This window comes from Ailuropoda melanoleuca, chromosome 15 (genome assembly GCF_002007445.2).
Source record: "Ailuropoda melanoleuca isolate Jingjing chromosome 15, ASM200744v2, whole genome shotgun sequence".
Taxonomy (NCBI): Eukaryota; Metazoa; Chordata; class Mammalia; order Carnivora; family Ursidae; genus Ailuropoda; species Ailuropoda melanoleuca.
The window spans coordinates 46018530-46036721 of NC_048232.1; the positions used below are offsets into that span (position 1 = coordinate 46018530).

The 18192-nt window shown below is 40.6% G+C and overlaps 1 protein-coding gene across 3 annotated transcripts in view; it reads left to right on the forward strand.

Annotated features, from left to right (window-relative positions):
• LGR5 (leucine rich repeat containing G protein-coupled receptor 5) overlaps window positions 1-18192 on the forward strand; it is a 126770-nt gene that overhangs the window by 51575 nt on the left and 57003 nt on the right. For all 3 annotated transcript variants that reach the window (XM_002915612.4, XM_034644122.1, XM_034644123.1), the window contains exon 2: window positions 3215-3286. In XM_002915612.4, the coding sequence (XP_002915658.2) occupies window positions 3215-3286 (72 nt within the window). The remainder of the gene's footprint in view (window positions 1-3214; window positions 3287-18192) is intronic.

The window sequence follows — 18192 nt, forward strand, 5'->3', positions numbered from 1 at the left end:
CATTGCTAATCAAAAAGTAGTCCGGGGACATGTACTGCCCAGGACATGGCTGTTTTTTACTGATCCACAACACATAAGAATTTGAGAGTAAATGTTTAGAAACTTTTATAGTAATTGAATAATCTATGTTGAACCACATAAAAAATATTGAGCTCCTATTTTATGCATTTTAGTATTTTTATTTCCCTTTTCTAGTAATTTTTATTTTTTTAAATTATAAACCCACAGCAAATTCAACATTTTTAAAAATTGGTCTTTCACCATGCATTGTTTAGTTTGGGATGCCAGAGGACCACTATTCCATTTGAACATCAATGCAAAGGTGAATACAGAATGAAAAAAGCAAATGCAGACAGATTCCTTTTTACCTTATCTGCTTTGAATTTATATTTTTAGAGGCCTATTTCATTTTACCTTAGATTGTTGATATGAAAAGTTATTTTCTGCTATAAGCTTATATGCATTGCTTAGAAGCTCTTTAAAAGAGTGTCCAACTCTTGGTTTCAGCTCAGGTCATGATCTTGTGGTTGTGAGATTGAGCCCCACATCGGGCTCTGCACTCATCATGGAGTAGCATGGAGTCTGCTTCAGATTCTCTCTTCCTCTCCCTCCCACTCCCTCTTTCTCTCTCTCTCAAATAAATAAATAATAAATAAATAAATAAATAAATAAATAAATAAAATCTTTAAACAAGAAAGCAGACTTATTAGAAAACAGGTGGTAAAGGAATGATTTAGCAATATTTGCTCATTTTCTAAGAGGAACCCCAACATCAGGTAACACAGAGAAATTATTCATTCCTTTTGGGAAAGGGAGATGCTCCTCTTTTTAAGAAATAAATCACTCTCTTTTGATTGGAAACAGCTAGCCAGAGTTCAATAGCGTAAACTATTAATGTAGAGACACCCCAGTTGAAATACAAGGAAGCCTGCCACACGGAGATTAATTCTCCCAAGACCATGCGGCTAGTGAATGGGGAGGTCAGGATTCAAACCCAAGACACTATACCCTGACAGCGCCTTGCTCTTTCTGCCTTTTCGCCATAGAAAGTGTTCCAATGGGGACCCTGAGAGTGAAGGCTTATATAAGCTTCACTTCCAGGAACCTGAAATAGGAGAATAAGTATTAAAATCATACGGAATGTTTATGAATCTCCTTGATATGTAAATTTCCTCCTTCTATTTAGAGCTTTCTGCATAGAGACAAGAGTGATGTTTGTCCCAAACTGATCTGCACATCACACGGAAAAATTAAGAGGAGAGTGAACTTCGTGCTCTCCGTATCTGGGTTGCTAATAAACATTCTCCGAAAGCAAACCCCCTTGATTGTTTTAGGAAACAAGTGTGTTATCGTGAGAAACAAGTGAATACCTGAGAAATATCAAGTCTTTGCAGGGATTATATAGTCCCTGTGAGGAATCCAGAAACTTCATGGAGTAGTTTAATACATGTCTGTTTGGTGAACTAAACAACTTTGGTACTTCAGAGAAATATCTGCACAACAAATTTAAATTGCTAATCAATTATTTGGCACGCTTACCTAAACAATGCCAGAAAACAATACAGATTTTTAATATATGGAAATACAAATTTTTTTAGTGTATATTTTTGACATCATTTAGTTTTAGCTTGAGAATATAGCATGTTACTCAGCTATATAATTGTTCCATAACAGATATTAAAATTTATAAAAATTTTTTTGCCATACTCTGAAACATTTAACTGAATATTTTATTTTCCTATACATGCTAATGACTTTTTGAAGAGTAAATGGTCAGTCCCTCAATTCTTACCATCAGCGATTAAAAGTTAAATATTTGATAAAGGAACCGAGCAATCCGTACTGACATCAGCTGGTTGGACGCCATGGGTGTGGCCACTTAAATAACAGGAATAATCCGGATTTTTTTAAAAGTTCATGGGTGAAATAGGTGAAGGTCGTCAAAAGATACAAATTTCCAATTATACCCTAAATAAGTCCTGGGGATGTAATGTACAGCAGGGCGAATATAGTTAACAATTCTGTATTGATTATTTGAAAGTTGCTAAAAGAGTAAATCTTAAGAGTTCCCATCACAAGAAAAAAAATGTAACTACATTTGGTGATGAATGTTAGCTAAACTTATCGCGGTAATCATTTTGCAATTTATACATATGTCACATCATTATATGTACACCTAAAATCAATACAGTGTCATATGCCAATTAAGTCCATTTTAAAAATAATAAATAAAAAGAAGCTCATTGTCTTATCTTGAGATAAGTGTTAAGTATGTACACCCGATCTGAGACTGTAATGAATTCTGAATATAATCTGAACCTTAGGGTTTGAGCAATGAGTCATGTTTTAAGTCAACCTTCAACCGACTCTCACATAAAGCCTTAGCTGGTCTTGATGACAGTCTGTCCTGCCGCCGGTCTTTTGTCCTCTGAGATACAGATGGCATGTATCAATGATGCTGTAGGGTTATGTGGGAGACAGTCAAGAAATAGAAAAGTAAAAACAGAATAAAATCTAATTACACGGAGTTTCCCTTAAAACAAAAATTGATTGAGTTCTGCCCAAAGTGGCTTGTTGTTTCCTGTGCCAGGAACTACTGTGCAGGCCCAGCAGGAAGTGTGCTACAGAGCGGGATCACATTACACCCTTGTTTTATGGTTCATTTCACTTATTTAATGCAATCCGAGAACCTGCAAAGGGAACATGTTAGAAGGAGGGAATAGGCTTTTTGTCTTGTTTTGTTTTGTTTTTTTAAGTTTCTTTGAATCAAAACATTTGTTTTTACAGGGTGCTTATAGCCCCACAGAAGCAGGACTTGCAGAGTTGCATGGGGAAGACATTTCTCTTTGTCACAAAATTCAGAGCAAGCCATGAAGTTGGGTTATGTCTAGGGTTGAGTTATGTCTGTTTCCTTTGCTGTCCTACTCTCATAATTTTAGACATGAAGTATTGCAACCATGCCCATGAATGGTCTAAATCATTTTGAATTCATATAAGCTCCTCCTAGGGTCTCTAATTTGATAGAGAGCCCAAGATGGGCAGGGGCGGGGGCGGGGGGTAAGGAATACGATTAAGATGCAAAAGAGCGATTCATTTGTCAAGCAAAAGAATGAGTTCGTTGGGCTGTATTGCTTGAAAATGTGTGAAGTGAACAGCTGGATTCCCTTGTGGTGGCATACACCTCTCCTCACATGCTGTCTGTTTTCCTCTCCAGAGACCTCAGTATGAACAACATCAGTCAGCTGCCCCCGAATCCCCTGTACAGTCTCCGCTTCCTGGAGGAGTTGTAAGTATCCCCATAGTAGCGATGCGTCCAGTCGACACTGAGCACATGCCTCTGTTTGCCCCTCATACTTACTGTGGGAACCAGATAAAACAAGGCAAAAAAGCTGTCAGCACCAATAATTTTGGCACATGAGGAAACACTTAGTTGGGAGGGAAGAAAAAAAGAATTGCCTATGATTCTGGAAATCAACTTATAAAAGAGTTGACCATGAGACTACAACTTTCTAAGGTGAGACTGAGCCAAACAAATTAAAATTTTAAAACAAAGGCTGTTTAAGAGTGCTGGATGTCTCTTTGGAAATAGTTAAGCAGCAGGATATTAAAAGTTTGAATACCAGTTCATGTTTATTAAAATAGCAAGTAAAGCTATAATCAAAACCAAAAACTGCTGCTTGGTTCGGGTTGTGACAGGGAGAATGGAGTCCACATTCCGTAGCACCAAAACTTCTTGTCCTAATCACTTTTAATTACTATTTTCCTACTTCTTAATTTAGCTTCCCTCAAGGCTTGAACAGAAAAACATGAAATCCACAGAGGACTTAAAACCGGGCTCTCCCAAGCTCACTGTAAAAAAAAAAATAAAAAATAAAGAAGGAGGAAGTTAAAATTAGGTAATGATACACAGAGGAATCTTGATTAAGTCTCGTAATCACTTTCCAGAAGATGAAAAAGAACTGCATAATCCAAAAATCTGCATTTAAAAATTCATTTGCTCCTCTTACCCTTTGGAGTGATGGAGGCTAAGGGAGCCGTGTGCCATCGCAGTCTTCATGAGGAAAGTTTGGCACTGTCACTTGAGTACATCCTCTGACTGTTGATTAAAGGAATTGTGTAGGCAATGACCTCTTTTGAAAATGCTTCCTTTATAAATCCAAAAGTCAGGGTCCAATCTGGAGAGTAATTTAAATGGTTGAGGCACTGCGTGATCCACCTCGGGAAGTGGGAAGAATGTTCCATCATAACCAAATTACACTGCATCGATCTTTTCCCTTTTCAAGAAGATAATATTCTCAGGTGTCTCCCCTTAGGGTTTTACCTGTTTTTTTGATGGCCTTATATTTTTAGTAAATGCTATTGTCTTACTACTGAAATCAGTTGAACATACGCCCAGGATGTTATCCAGGGATATGGTGGGGAAGGTCAGATAATGAGGCCACACAGGAAGTTTTTATCATCCATGGGTTTTCACTCTGGGTTGTCCACACTCCTCTTTTCCCCTCTTCTCTTTTCTCTCTCACCATTTCCATGGCTAAAAAGTAACCTTGGTCAGGGCTGAGTCCCTGTCTATCTTAGTCATGGCTTGTGTGTGATAAATGATCAATACATTTTGATGAACAAATGAATACTTAGAAAGCAAAACATGTACAAGGAGCTTCTCATACAAGTTGGCTACCTTAGAAAAAAGCAACAGACATGGTAGACATTAGCCAGTATTTCTAAAGATTACCTTTAACAAATTTCAATTAGGGTTCTTTCCTGATTTCCATCCTTCTCATCCTCCCTTGCTCACCAACATTAATACATGACGTGTAGTCCTATGCACACCCCCCACCCCGTATGTTGAAGGTGTGTCTTTGCTATGCTTTCGTCTGTCATTTCCTTACACTGCGATGGCACGAGGCTTCCGTCTGTGTCAACGTGCAGCTCCACTCTAGACTACAAACTGAATCAATAAAGAATTCACTTCCCCAAGGACTTTGTTTAATAGAATTCTTCCCTCGGTGACCCAACTCATTCAAAATAATTCCTCTTTCTTCCTGAGGTAAATGTTAATTCTGTTCCAAGGCCAGTTTTTCAAAGGATCATTGAGAAAAGTTAAGGAAAAAAAAGGGGGGGGGAGGGAACTACCATTTGAAAAAGATATTTTTCTGTATTGTCTTATTTTTATATCTGGAAACTCCATTAAGTGTCTTGACTGTGGAATCACGGAATTTGAGAAATAGAGGGGACCCTTAAAAGGCTATTCATTCTAGTTTTTCATTCAGTTCTGGAATTCCCTCTGCTGAGCTGGCCGACTTTCAGAATTCAAGAGCTAGACAGCTTTCTCATATATAATCCTGTGTTGCATCTGACTGATGTTTCGAAGACATCATTATTCATTTCGTGGCAAAAAGGGATAGTATTTATAGAACCTGGAAAAATGATCAACTCTGCTTGGTTTATTTTTTTGTTCCCAAGGCTAATTTTAGGGTGTTTTATTTAAAACAAAACAAGCCATAACAAAAAAACACCTGTTTTTTGGGGCGCCTGGGTGGCACAGCAGTTAAGTGTCTGCTTTCGGCTCAGGGCGTGATCCCGGCATTATGGGATTGAGCCCCACATCAGGCTCCTCCGCTATGAGCCTGCTTCTTCCTCTCCCACTTCCCCTGCTTGTGTTCCCTCTCTCGCTGGCTGTCTCTATCTCTGTCGAATAAATAAATAAAATCTTTAAAAAAAAAAAAAAACACCTGTTTTGCAGAGCATTGCGATTATGCCTCAGTCATGTTGCTGATAATTTCTATTACACTTAGCTATGCTTAAGTCTATCTTCTCTTCTGGAATGTAAGATCTTCAAAATACTAACATATTGTAATTATAATGACAACAATAGTAGTTTACTCTGTAGTAGGCACTGTTCAAAATGCTTTATACACATTTTCCCGAGAATCCTCCTTACAACCCCATAAAGGTAGATATTCTTATTATTCCCATGTCATAGATTTAAAAAAAAAAAAAGATGAAGTACAGAGAAAATAACGAACTGGTTCAAGATCATGCAGTAGGCAAGCATCAGAGCTAAGATTCAAACCCACATTCAAAGCCACACTCAGAAAGTAGAAGGAATATTAGAAATTGTGTGTAGTCCGTCTGTGATTTCTTGTCCCTAATAATATCTGGAACAATGGTTTGCACAGTTGAATCCTTTAAAGTGTTGTTTAAACCGAGTTTTGTCATGATAGTTCTGTCATATATCCGTGTCTGTCTGTGCATATGTGGAGGAATGAAAAAGAGTAAGAGAGAGAGCTGTCTACCCAGCAGGGTGACATTGGATATTCAGGTTATTAATTTATTACTGTCACCTAGTATTGGCTATCGAGAAGTAAAATCAGAATTTTCAGATGTAGGGGCACCTGGGTGGTTCAGTTGGTTAAGCATCTGCTTTCAGCTCAGGTCATGATCCCGGGGTCCCTGGATCGAGCCCCGTGTTGGGCTCCCTGCTTCTCCCTCTCCCTCTGTCTGCTGCTCCCCCTGCTTGTGAGCTCTCTCTCTCTCTGTCAAATAAATACATAAAATCTTTAAAAAAAAATAATTTTCAGATGTAGAGTATCACCAATTTGGCATTGCCCAACAGGTACAAAACCTTAGTGAATATTTCTACAAGCCCAGGTATGTCCTTCAGCCGCGTGTTTTACAGAGTACTACCTGGGCTAGCGAATGCCGACCAAGAGCTCAGACAGACATTCTTTTCCCCCAATTTTTATTTATATCCTTGTTAGTTAATATATAGTGTAAAATTGGTTTCAGGAGTAGAATTGAGTGATTCGTCACTTACATACAACACCTGGTGCTCATCACAACTGCCCTCTTTAATACCCATCACCCATTTAACCGTCTCCCCGCCTCCCCTCCAGCAACCCTCAGTTTGTTCTCTATAGTTAAGAGTCTGTTTCCTGCTTTTTTCCCCTCTCTCTCTCTTTTTCCCCCTTCCCGTATGTTCTAGATACAGACATTTAGATGTCTGTCATTGGGTGTGTGTCCAAATGACAACAGAGCACTGTTCTAAAAGTATTCTTTCATTCAATTTATTCAGCTCGTCTCTGTGCTTTCTCTCTTTAGCCATTAAATGGAAAAGTGCTACTGATACTATTAATGATATTAATAAAACTCCCACCACAAAACTCAATTTTTAAAAATCACTATTAATAAAGGCAAGTTACCACTCTTTCCATTCATACTAATTACCCCAGTTAATCATCTCCCTAGTTTAATTCTTTAACTATGCTACAAAGTGTGTAGACAGCCATGATTCAGCCCTCATTCATCCCTGGAACGAGACAAAGGTGCCGAGGTTTAAAATCCTCTAAGAATCCATAAGGCCCTAAAGGTACTCACTGAGCGCGTGTTTAGAAATATATGTATATTATAACCCTGGAGAAAGTGACTGCCTTAGGCAATATTTAAGAAGAATTAAAGCCATCAGTGTTAATGGTCTCTCTCCCTCCTGACGTTCTGGAATGCTTACTGCCTGTGCCCCATGTGTTGGCACATTCAAGTCTTGTTTATCCTCTGTTACTTATATTTTTAAATCTACGTAGCGAGCAGACTTACACCAGCCAAATGTCCTATTGTTGCAACGGGAGAGCCTTTTCCTTTTGGCAAAAAAACAAAAACCATATCTGAGTGTGGAGAGCTGCGCTGTGTAGAGAGAAAAGCGCGGTATCTAGAGGCCAAGCCCAGGACTCTTGTCCCGTCTCTGCCATTTACTAGCTGATAATCCACTTGACCTCCCTGGGCCTCAGGGGTAATGGTGAGAGCTGCCCTGCCTGCCTTTTGAAATGTTTCGGAGACTCGAATGAAAGGATGATTAGAGAACTTCGCTAAATTCTAATTCACGTACTGAGTTGTATTAGTAAAATGAGAGCAATGTAAAATGAGAACACCTTCCAGAAGATTCTAACTTACACTTTCTTTCCTATTTCCTGAGCCTGATTTTGCAGTAACCTAGGGATCCAGGACTTGGGAGGGAAAAGCTGTTTCAAACTGTGAGCTTTAATGGGTATACACGATCAGTGAAGAATAACTCTTTACCGAATTTGAACACCGTGAGCGCTAATTGCATTGCTCTCCAACAGTGTCTCTCCACATTCTGTTGATTCAGTTCTACCAGGGACTTATGTTAATGTTTGCCATTTGGACAAATAGAAGATCCTACGTTTGGTCCCTCAGAGGGTGTTCTGCTAATGGCAGAGCGTGCCTACTGCTGACATTCCAGGTCCCATTAAACTTAGGTTCGCAGTCTGATTAAACCAGACGGGGAAATGAACTGTTACCGTTTTAAACAGTGTGAGTTGAAGGCCTTTGTTTCCGAGTAGCATTTTAAAATCTCTCCAGATTCTAATGCTATTGGAATCAAATACTCGATTTAGCCATCAAGGAAACATGAGAAGCTCTGGGGAGGTCTGTTTTTAAGTTACTATTGTTCCCTGGAACTGTTTGCTCATATTATGGTTGGCCTTAAGGAATCTCTATATAAATAGTAGATACCGATTATTGCAGATGAAATTTGTCATGAGAAATACCACCAAACTTCCCGAAAGCAGAATCTACACTTGTTCCTTCTACTTCCTTATCATGCTGCTGAAAATGGTGAGAGCTGTCTTCCCTGTCTTTTGAGATTTTTTTTCTGAGGATCAAATGAAATGATGATGAAAGAACTTTGGTAAACTGTAATTCACATATTGGATGTGTTAGTAAAGTGAAAACACCTTCATGCCCATGAATGATCTTCCTGCCCCTTGGCTTTGTCTCAGTGTTCAGCCTCCTGTCTTCATAGATCTGGCAAATGATGAAAAATGCTGCCTCTTGGGAACTCTTTTTCTCTAATGTTATTCCGTGGCAGTCACTTTGGTTTTCTTCCAAATGTCTATTCATATAGCTGCAGATAGACATTTAGATGTCTGTCCTTGGGTGTGTGCACACACATGTATATATCTCTTGTTATGACATTTTGGGCAGTGTTTTGAAAGTGCCTTATCTCTCCGGCTCCTCTTCTTTTTCCCTTTAGCATCCTTTCTCATCCACTCCCAACTCCTATAGAATATAGACTTTCCCCAGATTACTGCACTAGGTTTTATTGTCTCTTTTCTCAGGTACTTTTCAGTTCATTCATTGAGTACATATTTACTGAGCCACTGGGAACATAAGAGACAATGGGACTTGCTCTGATTCATTCACTCATTCAACAGGTCCCCACCTGAGGGGAGCTCACAATCTAGTCAGAGAGACATAAAAAGTGAGGAAACTAGCACCTATGATATTTGATGATTGTAACAAGAGTAATGAAGAATGCAAACACAGGTGGAGAATAAATAACAAGAGAGGACAAAGAGGGAAACTCTGTCTAAGAAGGTGACATCTAAACTGAGATCAGGAGAATGAAGGGAAGTTGGTGGTTCTAAAAGCTGGGGTAGAATGTTTCTGGCAAAAGAATAGTGTGAGTGGAGGTCCTGAGGTAGGAAAGAACGTGACACGTTTGCAGACATGGAAGAAGATCATTGTTGCTGAAACTGAGTGAGGGAGAGGGACTGACACGAGGTGAGGTTGGAGAAGAAGGCAAAGACCAGATCATGCAGGACCAATCAGGCTATGTATAGAATTCAAGTAAGAGCAATGGAAGGCCATCGGAGGGGCTGTGGTCAGCTAGTGAAATAATAGGGTTTAAGATTTTAAAAGATTCCTCTGATTTCTGTATGCGAAAGAGATTGAGGTCTTACAGAAGTGGAGGGACCTGATAGGAAGCTACAGACCCATTAGGAAACGACTACGGTTGTCTGGGAAAGAAACCCAAGAGTTGAACTATGTTTGTTAAGATAGATGACCACCAAACCAATATTTCTAGTTCAGATTTCTTTTGCCTTTGACTGATAGACCAGTGGTTCTCAAAGTGTGGTCCCCGGACCTGAGTATTGACACCACCTGTGAACTTGTTAGAAATGCAAGTTCTGTGCCCCATTCCAACCTAGTGAATCAGAAATTCTGGGGATTGGGCCCAGGAAACTGCCTTTAATGAGCTCTTCAGGTGATTTTGATGAATGATAAATTTGAGGACCACTATTCTAGGCCAGTTGTTCTTGAATTCTAGTGAGATCAGAATCACCTGAAGTGCTTACTAAATCATACATTGCTGAGCCCCACCACAGCATTTCTTCAGCAGGTTGGAAGCAGGGCGGGGGGTGGGGGGGTGGGGGGGGAGATGTCTAGAATTTGCATTTGTATCAAATCCTCAGGGATGCTGATGCTGCTAGTCTAGGGACCATACTTTGAGAATCATCCACCAAGTGACACTTCCACCCACCCACAAATACTTTAAAACTTAACAAGCACAAAACCAGATTGACTCATCCAGCCCCCCAGCAAGCTTTTTCTCTTGCCTTTCCTGCTTGCCATCAGCATTCTTATTCTCCAAACTTGTGATCACTGTGTCTGTCACTCACTTCTTTTGTTCCGTAATTCTTTCTCTCTCACCCTCTGGTATCAGCCAGTTTCCAAGACCCAGCACTCATAATTCCACACTGTCTTTCCCATTCATTTACCCTATTTCATCATCACATAGATCAGGTTCTTATTGTCTTTTCTGGATAACTATTAAAACCCATTAACTAATCATCTCTCCTTATTCTCCCAACAAGTAATGAATGAATCATCATTCTGGGGATGGATAAAGGCCTCTGGTTGACTTATCAATACTATACTGAGAAAACTATTTCAGAGTTTCCCATCCTTGCATATGCATTAGTATCACCTGGAGCATTTTTAAAACTATTCATTACTGGGACTTATTCCCAGAGATTCTGATTTAATGGGTCTCAGTGGGAACCCAGACAGTATTTTTTAAAGCCCTATAGGTGGAATGAGACCCACTGGGATATATGGAAGCATCACAGCGCAGGAAGACAGTCAGGGACTCATCAGTTGATTGAATTTGGGGACCAAAAGGGAAGTCTGAAGGTGAGAGATGACCGTGAGTAAGGTTATGAGATTAGGTGCCAGGAGACCCATGAGGCACAGTCAGTGAAACACAGAATTCAAAGGGAATGACTGATATTTTGGAGGCAGAGGATGGCTGGTTCTGGATATACTAGGTGTAAGGTGCCAGTAGGACATCCAAATGGAGATGTCATTAACACAGCTGGAATGGGAGTCTGGGGTATGATGAGTCTGTTCTAGAAATAATGTTCTAGAAATAGATTTATTTCTTCCTTTCTGATGTCTTTTATTTCCCTTTCTTGCTTTATTGCACTGCCTAGAACTTCCAGTACTATGTTAATTAGCCTCGCCTTGTTCATGGGCTTAGGTGGAAAACAGTAAGTTTTTCATTGCTAAGTAGATGTTAGCTGTTTTTGTGGATGGTTTTATCAAGTCGAGGAAATTTCCCATTATTCCTGTTTTTTGAGAGTTTTTGTCATGAGCAGGTATTGAGTTTTCTGTTTGTCTTATCTGCATTAGTTGAAATGATCATGTGGTTTTTCTTCTTTAGCTCTGTTGATATTGTGGATTACATTGATTGATTCTAGAATACTGAACCAGTCTTGCATCTATGGAATAAACCCCACTTGGTCATGGGGTATTATTCTTTTTTTATAGTGGTGGCACAGTAGGTTAAGCATCTGACTCTTGATTTCAGCTCACGTCATGATCTCAGGGTTGGGAGATCAAGCCCTGTGCTGCGCATGGAGCCTACTTGGGATTCTCTCTCTCCCTCAGCTGCTGCCCACTCCTCTCTCTCCCTCTAAAAAACAAAACAAAACAACCAAAGAGGTGATTTTTGAAGGCTCTGGGGCAGATGAGGACCTTGAGAGAAGATATAGGGTCTGTGTTCCCCAGTGTGGCTCTTGACCCATATTAAAATCACCTGGGCTGCATAGTTTAACATGCAGATTCCTGAATCCTTCCCCCTAGAAACTCTGATTCACCAAATCTGGGTTGGGGCCCGGGAATCTGAATTTTTGTGGCTTCTCAGGAGATGACAGATGCACGCTAAAGTTTGAGCTCCGCCAGAGAAAAAAACAAAAGGTGTGAGGAAAGAAACTTGAGTCACATCTATGTTTAGAGAATGAGAAGTACAAGAGGGGCTAGCAGGAAGGAAGAGGGACCACCAGTCACAGTGGTGAGAGCAGTAAGGTTGTGCAGGGTCTGCAGGGCAGTGCGGGAGTGTGAGGAAGAAGCAGTAAGTACAGTTTTCTTGTGGCCTTAACCCCAGTGATGCAGCCATCTGTGTCCTTGTGTTTTTTCTGTTTTTGATGGATTTTTCCTGACCAGCCTAACCTCCAGGTCAACCTGCTTTTACCCAAAGTAATGGTTAATACCTCCAGTTTTTGAGCCAAAATGCTATGGTGAACCAAATTCTCTTGTGTAAGCTTTTCTATGTAAGCGTGAGCAAATAACCTCTCTTAGGCTCATTTTCTCCTCTGTAAAAGGGCAATAATCATGTTGTTTAATACGATTTTATAATAATTAAATAGCACAGTGGATGTAAAGTACTTACCATTGTGCCTGGCACTTCCGAATTATTTAATAGAAGGTGGATACTACTTGCATGCTGCAAAGCGCTGTATGTGGCATATTGAAAACACTCAAAGAAGGGGCACCCGGGTGGCTCAGTTGGTTAAGCGTCTGCCTTTGGCTCAGGTCATGATCCCAGAGTCCTGGGATTGAGCCCCGTGTTGGGCTCTGTGGGGAGTCCAGTTCAGTGGGGAGTCTGCTTCTCCCTCTGCCTCTCCCCCTGCTCATGCTCTCTCTTTCATGCCAGACCTGAAGCGACCGTAGCACTATGGCCAACTGTTCTTGGAAACAAGATCAAATGATCAATCAATACTTATTGATTCAGCTGCCTGCTCTGTGCAGGCAATAAGATTCTTGACCTTAGGAATCTATAATCAAATCAGGTAGACTACAAATAAAATGATAGAAAATGAACAGCCTTGTATAGAATATGTCCTACCGGAAAGTGGACTCTGGACTGAAGTAATTAAGGGAAGCTTCACAAAGGAATTAATATTGTGGTTAAAAAACCCATAGGACTTTATGCCAACTAAAGTATTGCTCTCTGTTACCCTGAAGAATACATTTAATCGCTCCAGTGGTCTTAGCCTTTGAACCTTGAAATCTGAATATTTATATCCTAATAATGAAAACAAAATGGACAACTCATAAATACACACAAAAAGAAAGATTTTTGATTGGATTTGACCAATTGGATATGCTTAACTCACAGAGGGGTGGAAACCACACTTTTTTTGAAAATCACACTTTCTTGAGGCATATTAGGAATGACACTTATTTCCTCCGATGGGAAGAAACAGTTGATAGAGTTTCATAATCCTCGCATCCAAGACTGCTAAATAGGCTTCAGCAAACCCTACCAAAGATGAATACCAGCGGGTTAAACTCTAAGCATCTGGGCCCTTCTGACTAGCATGGGCATCTTACAAAAGAAAGCTTAGTCAATTACAAAGATGATGCATTACCCCCAACAGAGATAAGATTAGTAGATTACATCTGACTGTGAGTTTCATCCTGTTTATGTCTAAATCTTCATCATCAGACACTTGGCCTCTTTAAAGATAACCCAAAGCCACACTCATCAATGGGGTGGCCCCAAAAGCAACAGAGGACTTATCAATAGAGTCGAATCATGAATAGCCAATCTGAATTGAATATGATGTTGTTTTCATCACTTTGTCTTTTGAAAGTCATTCATTACAGTATTATGGTTCTCGCTCATTGCATTTTAGATGAATTTTTTCATATGAGAATATTTTGACATATCATACAGAAATAGGAGACTTCAGAGATGTTATGTTTAAGTGATAGTTTACAACTATTCAGGTGAATCACAACTCAGAAGAGTGAAAAGAAGTTTAGAAATAGTAACAGAGTCACTGAAAATTCATACTGGAAAATCACAGAGAAGGAAAACAGTACGAGAAAACTGGAAATCAGCAAGTGTCATCCAGAGCTTCAGAATGGGAAGACGGGGGAAACTACTACCATCAAGCTTGATGTCAGCCCTCTCCAAATTTCTAGAACAAATTAATTTTGCAAATATAGAGTGTGTGCTGTCTGGGTCTCATGTACTTTGTAAAAAAGTTGGAAAATAAAGCAGTAATTCTAGGAGCCAGCATGAATTTGCCAAGTAGTCACAAGTGTCTTTCTTTCTTCTTTTTCTTTCTTTCTTTCTTTCTTTCTTTCTTTCTTTCTTTCTTTCTTTCTCTTTCTTTCTGTCTGTCTTTCTTTCTTTCTTCTTTCTTTCTTTCTCTCTTCTTTTAGAGAGAAAGAGAGAGAGTGGGGGTTAGCAGAGGGAGAGGGAGAGAGAAAATCTCAAGCAGACTCCTCGCACAGAGCCTAACTCAGAGCTCCTTCTCACAATCCTGAGATCATGACCTGAGCTAAAAATCCAGAGTCTGATGCTTAACGGACTGAGCCACCCAAGCGCCCCAGAAATGTCTTCTTTTAAATCATAAGGGTTATCATATTCAAGTTCATTCTGTTCTGATTATTTAAGCAGCCCTGCTGTTGCATAACTTCTATGCTCCCTTAGAGAAGACTAGATTACAATTAAATAAAACTGGGAAAGGGACAACATTTTTCATTTTACATAAAACCTTTCTGAGCTTTGGTATCTTTACCTACAAAATATCTTACTTTGTGTAAGATAATAACCTTATATAATTATTATATTGTATATAATCTCTGATCTACCCCCTGATATGAAGTATGGGAATATGCTTTTAAAATGTTACATGGGGAAGTGGGGGGTGGCGCACCTGGGTGGCTCAGTTGGTTAAGTGTCAGACTCTTGGTTCCAGCCCAGATCATGATCTCAGGGTCATGGGATGGAGCCGCACATCGGGCTTCGGCTCCTTACTCTGAGGGAATCTGCCTGAAGATTCTCTCCCTCTGCCCCTCCCGCAATGCACTCTCACTACCCCCTCCCTCCCTTCCTCCCTCCCTATCTCTCTAAAATAAATAAATTAAATAAGTCTTTTAAAAAAATGTTACATGGAGGCACCTGGGTGGCTCAGTCAGTTAAGCATCTGACTCTTGATTCTGGCTCAGTTCATGATCTCGGAGTGGTGAGATCGAGCTCCGTGTCAGGCTCCATGCTCACCAGGGAGTTTGCTTGAGATTGTGTCTCTCCTCCTGCCCCTGACCCCCAAAATAAAAATAAATAAATCTTTAAAAAAAACGTTATGTAAAAAATAATAATGAAATAAAATATTAGTAATGTGTAATCAAGAAATCTTCCAATATGGGGCACCTGGGTGGCACAGCAGTTAAGCGTCTGCCTTTGGCTCAGGGCGTGATCTCGGCGTTGTGGGATCGAGCCCCACATCAGGCTCCTCTGCTATGAGCCTGCTTCTTCCTCTCCCACTCCCCCTGCTTGTATTCCCTCTCTCGCTGGCTGTCTCTTATCTCTGTCAAATAAATAAATAAAATCTTTAAAAAAAAAAAGAAATCTTCCAATAAACAAGAAGAAAACAGTAGGGTAGAGAGAGGATGAGGGGGGAAAGAATGAGGGTAAGTAGGAAATGCACGTGTAACAGAAAAACAATTTGAGGGCAGAAAAAACTTCTGAGAAAGAACCCTATCATTTTAAAAGAATAAGTGAAATGTGGCCCCGGGAAGACAAGGGACTTTAATTAAGCTTTACTGCACACTAATGGTGAGAAGGAAGAAAACCAAAAAGGGAAAGGGGGGGAAACCCTAAGAATTACAAGGCAAAAGTTTCTCAAAAGAACTGACCCAGGCGGCCTGGTAGAACTTGCCAGGCCCTCTCACATAGCTCTGGAAATGCTCGTCTGCCTCTAGAACTCAGGCAGGGAAACAAACATACCTGCCTCTAGAACTCAGCCAGGACCATGGTTCCCTGCACAGTAATTTTCCTGAGGCTCTCAACCAAAGAGCAGGGTCGAGCACCCCTTCCACTCACTATGCACACCCCGTTTTACCCACATGCTTCTCCCTCTCCAGGCCAACATCCAGAAAGGAGAAATCAGAAATTAGAGGTTGCATCTGATTGCTTTGCTCCATTTTTTATAAAATGAAGGTACCAAAAAAAAAAAAAAAAAGAACCACTTTAGAGATTTAAACTACTATAGAGATTAAAAGAAACATAGACTCTCAAAGATATTTTAATTGGTTGTTAAATACCAAAACATCTACTTATTTGATTTAGTCGAAGAGCCATGTGTCTACTAGAACTTGATTATTTTTCTTTTTATGGCAGTTGAGTTGGTAACACTAACAATAGTGGGACAATATGAGTCTCATATATGGAGCAGTATCTTTAAGAATAAAAATGGTTTTGTATATCATATAAAAAATAGAAGAGTTTTCCATAGGGGCGCTTGGGTGGCTCAGTCGGTTAAAGTGCCTGCCTTAAGCTCGCACTGACCTCGGGGTCTCAGGATCGAGCCCCGCGTCGGGCTACGGCTGGGTGGGGAGTCTGCTTCTCCCTCTGCCTCTGCCACTCCCCTTGCTTCTGCTCTTTCTCTCTCTCTCTGTCAAATACACAAATAAAATCTTAAAAAAAAAAGTTTTTCTTATTAAGTTGTATCTTATTATAGAAATGAAGATTTTGGAAGAGATATTCCCATGAAATAATTTTAGAAACAGGAAAAAAAAAAATCCAGCTCTCAGACAAATGGTATGTGGGTCTCCAGGGTTGGAACATAGTTGCCAGAGATTTGTTAGTTCAAATCATCACAGGAAAGATTTGTGTGCAGTTCTAATTATTCATGTATTCATTTGAAAGTCTTTTCCTCCCATAGTTTCTCTGTATTTAATTTTAGAATTACTAAAACTGTCCCGCATGGTAAAGAAATAAGAGAAGGATCCAATGATTTCCTTGAACTGTTGTTTTTCTCAATGAGATACATCTTCCACCAGTCCAGCAAATAGCTAACAGCACATCATAAATTCCTTTAAGACAAACTCCCCTAATAACACAGGGTCGTGGTTGCACAGGTTAGTTCTGAATACAGACTCAAGGGCTCTGAAAGTCCTTGCACAGAAAAGAAAAACAGTGTGTGAGAAGTAAGCTATACTTCAGGAAGTGTAACAGAAGGGTATCTGCCCTGACAATGATTTCAACTAATAAAATAAATAAATAAGTTTTTACTCCCTCCTTTTCATTTCCAAAGTCAACGTCTCAGGAACCATCGAAGCTACGTGAGGGCGGCTGGACACATTAGCAGCAGGAAGAGTTAACATTCATTTTGAAAGCTCTGCCCTAAAACTCAGAAATGTGCTGGTGAGGTTAGGACCGCGAACTGGGATACTTAGGGACTTCTTGGCAAAAATAACCGTTCTTAGTCAGCCGGGTCTGATTAGGTAAGTCCTACGTGATCATCAACCAAGCCTGAGTCTGTCTTAATTCAGTAAGCTGCTTTTTGTCACATACAGTTCATTACTTCAGGGCTACACGTAGTACTTTGGGTAATGAGTCAAAAGACAGCGAGTTTTATGTAATGTAACATAAATGTAAAATGTTGCTCTTTTTTGGCCGCCTGCATGTCGCCCTGCCCCTAGGAGGTTGCCAGGTTGGATTTTTCTTTCTTCTGCGCCAGATCCCACCACGCCCGGCCGCCTCTGCCAGGGGGGCACCGCCCCAGCATCCCCCCCCGCCCCGCCAGCTGCTCTGTTACCGCCTGTGCTTCCACTCTACTCTGCCCTGTAAAAGAGTCCATCAGAAGGACCACTTTATTTTTTTTTAAATATTTTATTTATTTATGTGTCAGAGAGAGAGGGCGCACAAGCAGGGGGAGTGGCAGGCAGAGGGAGAAGCAAGCTTCTTGATGAGCGGAGACTCCAATGCGGAACTCGATCCCAGAACTCTGGGATCATGACCCGAGCTGAAGGCAGAAGCTTAAACGACTGAGCCACCCAGGAGTCCCCAGGAGGACCACTTTAAAACATAGGTCTGATCGCATCCCCTCTCCTGGCCAGAGTCCTTCCTGCGGCCTCCAGAGCCCTGCATGAGGAGGCCCTGGACGCCTCTCCACACTCCTCCCCTCCCAGCCTCTCCCTCTGTCATTCCACTCCAGCCCTGCTGGCCTCCTTGCAGCTTCCGGACCGCACCAGGCCCACTTCCACTGCAGGGCTCTTGCACGACTGTTCCCTTCACAAACATACCTGCATGTCTCA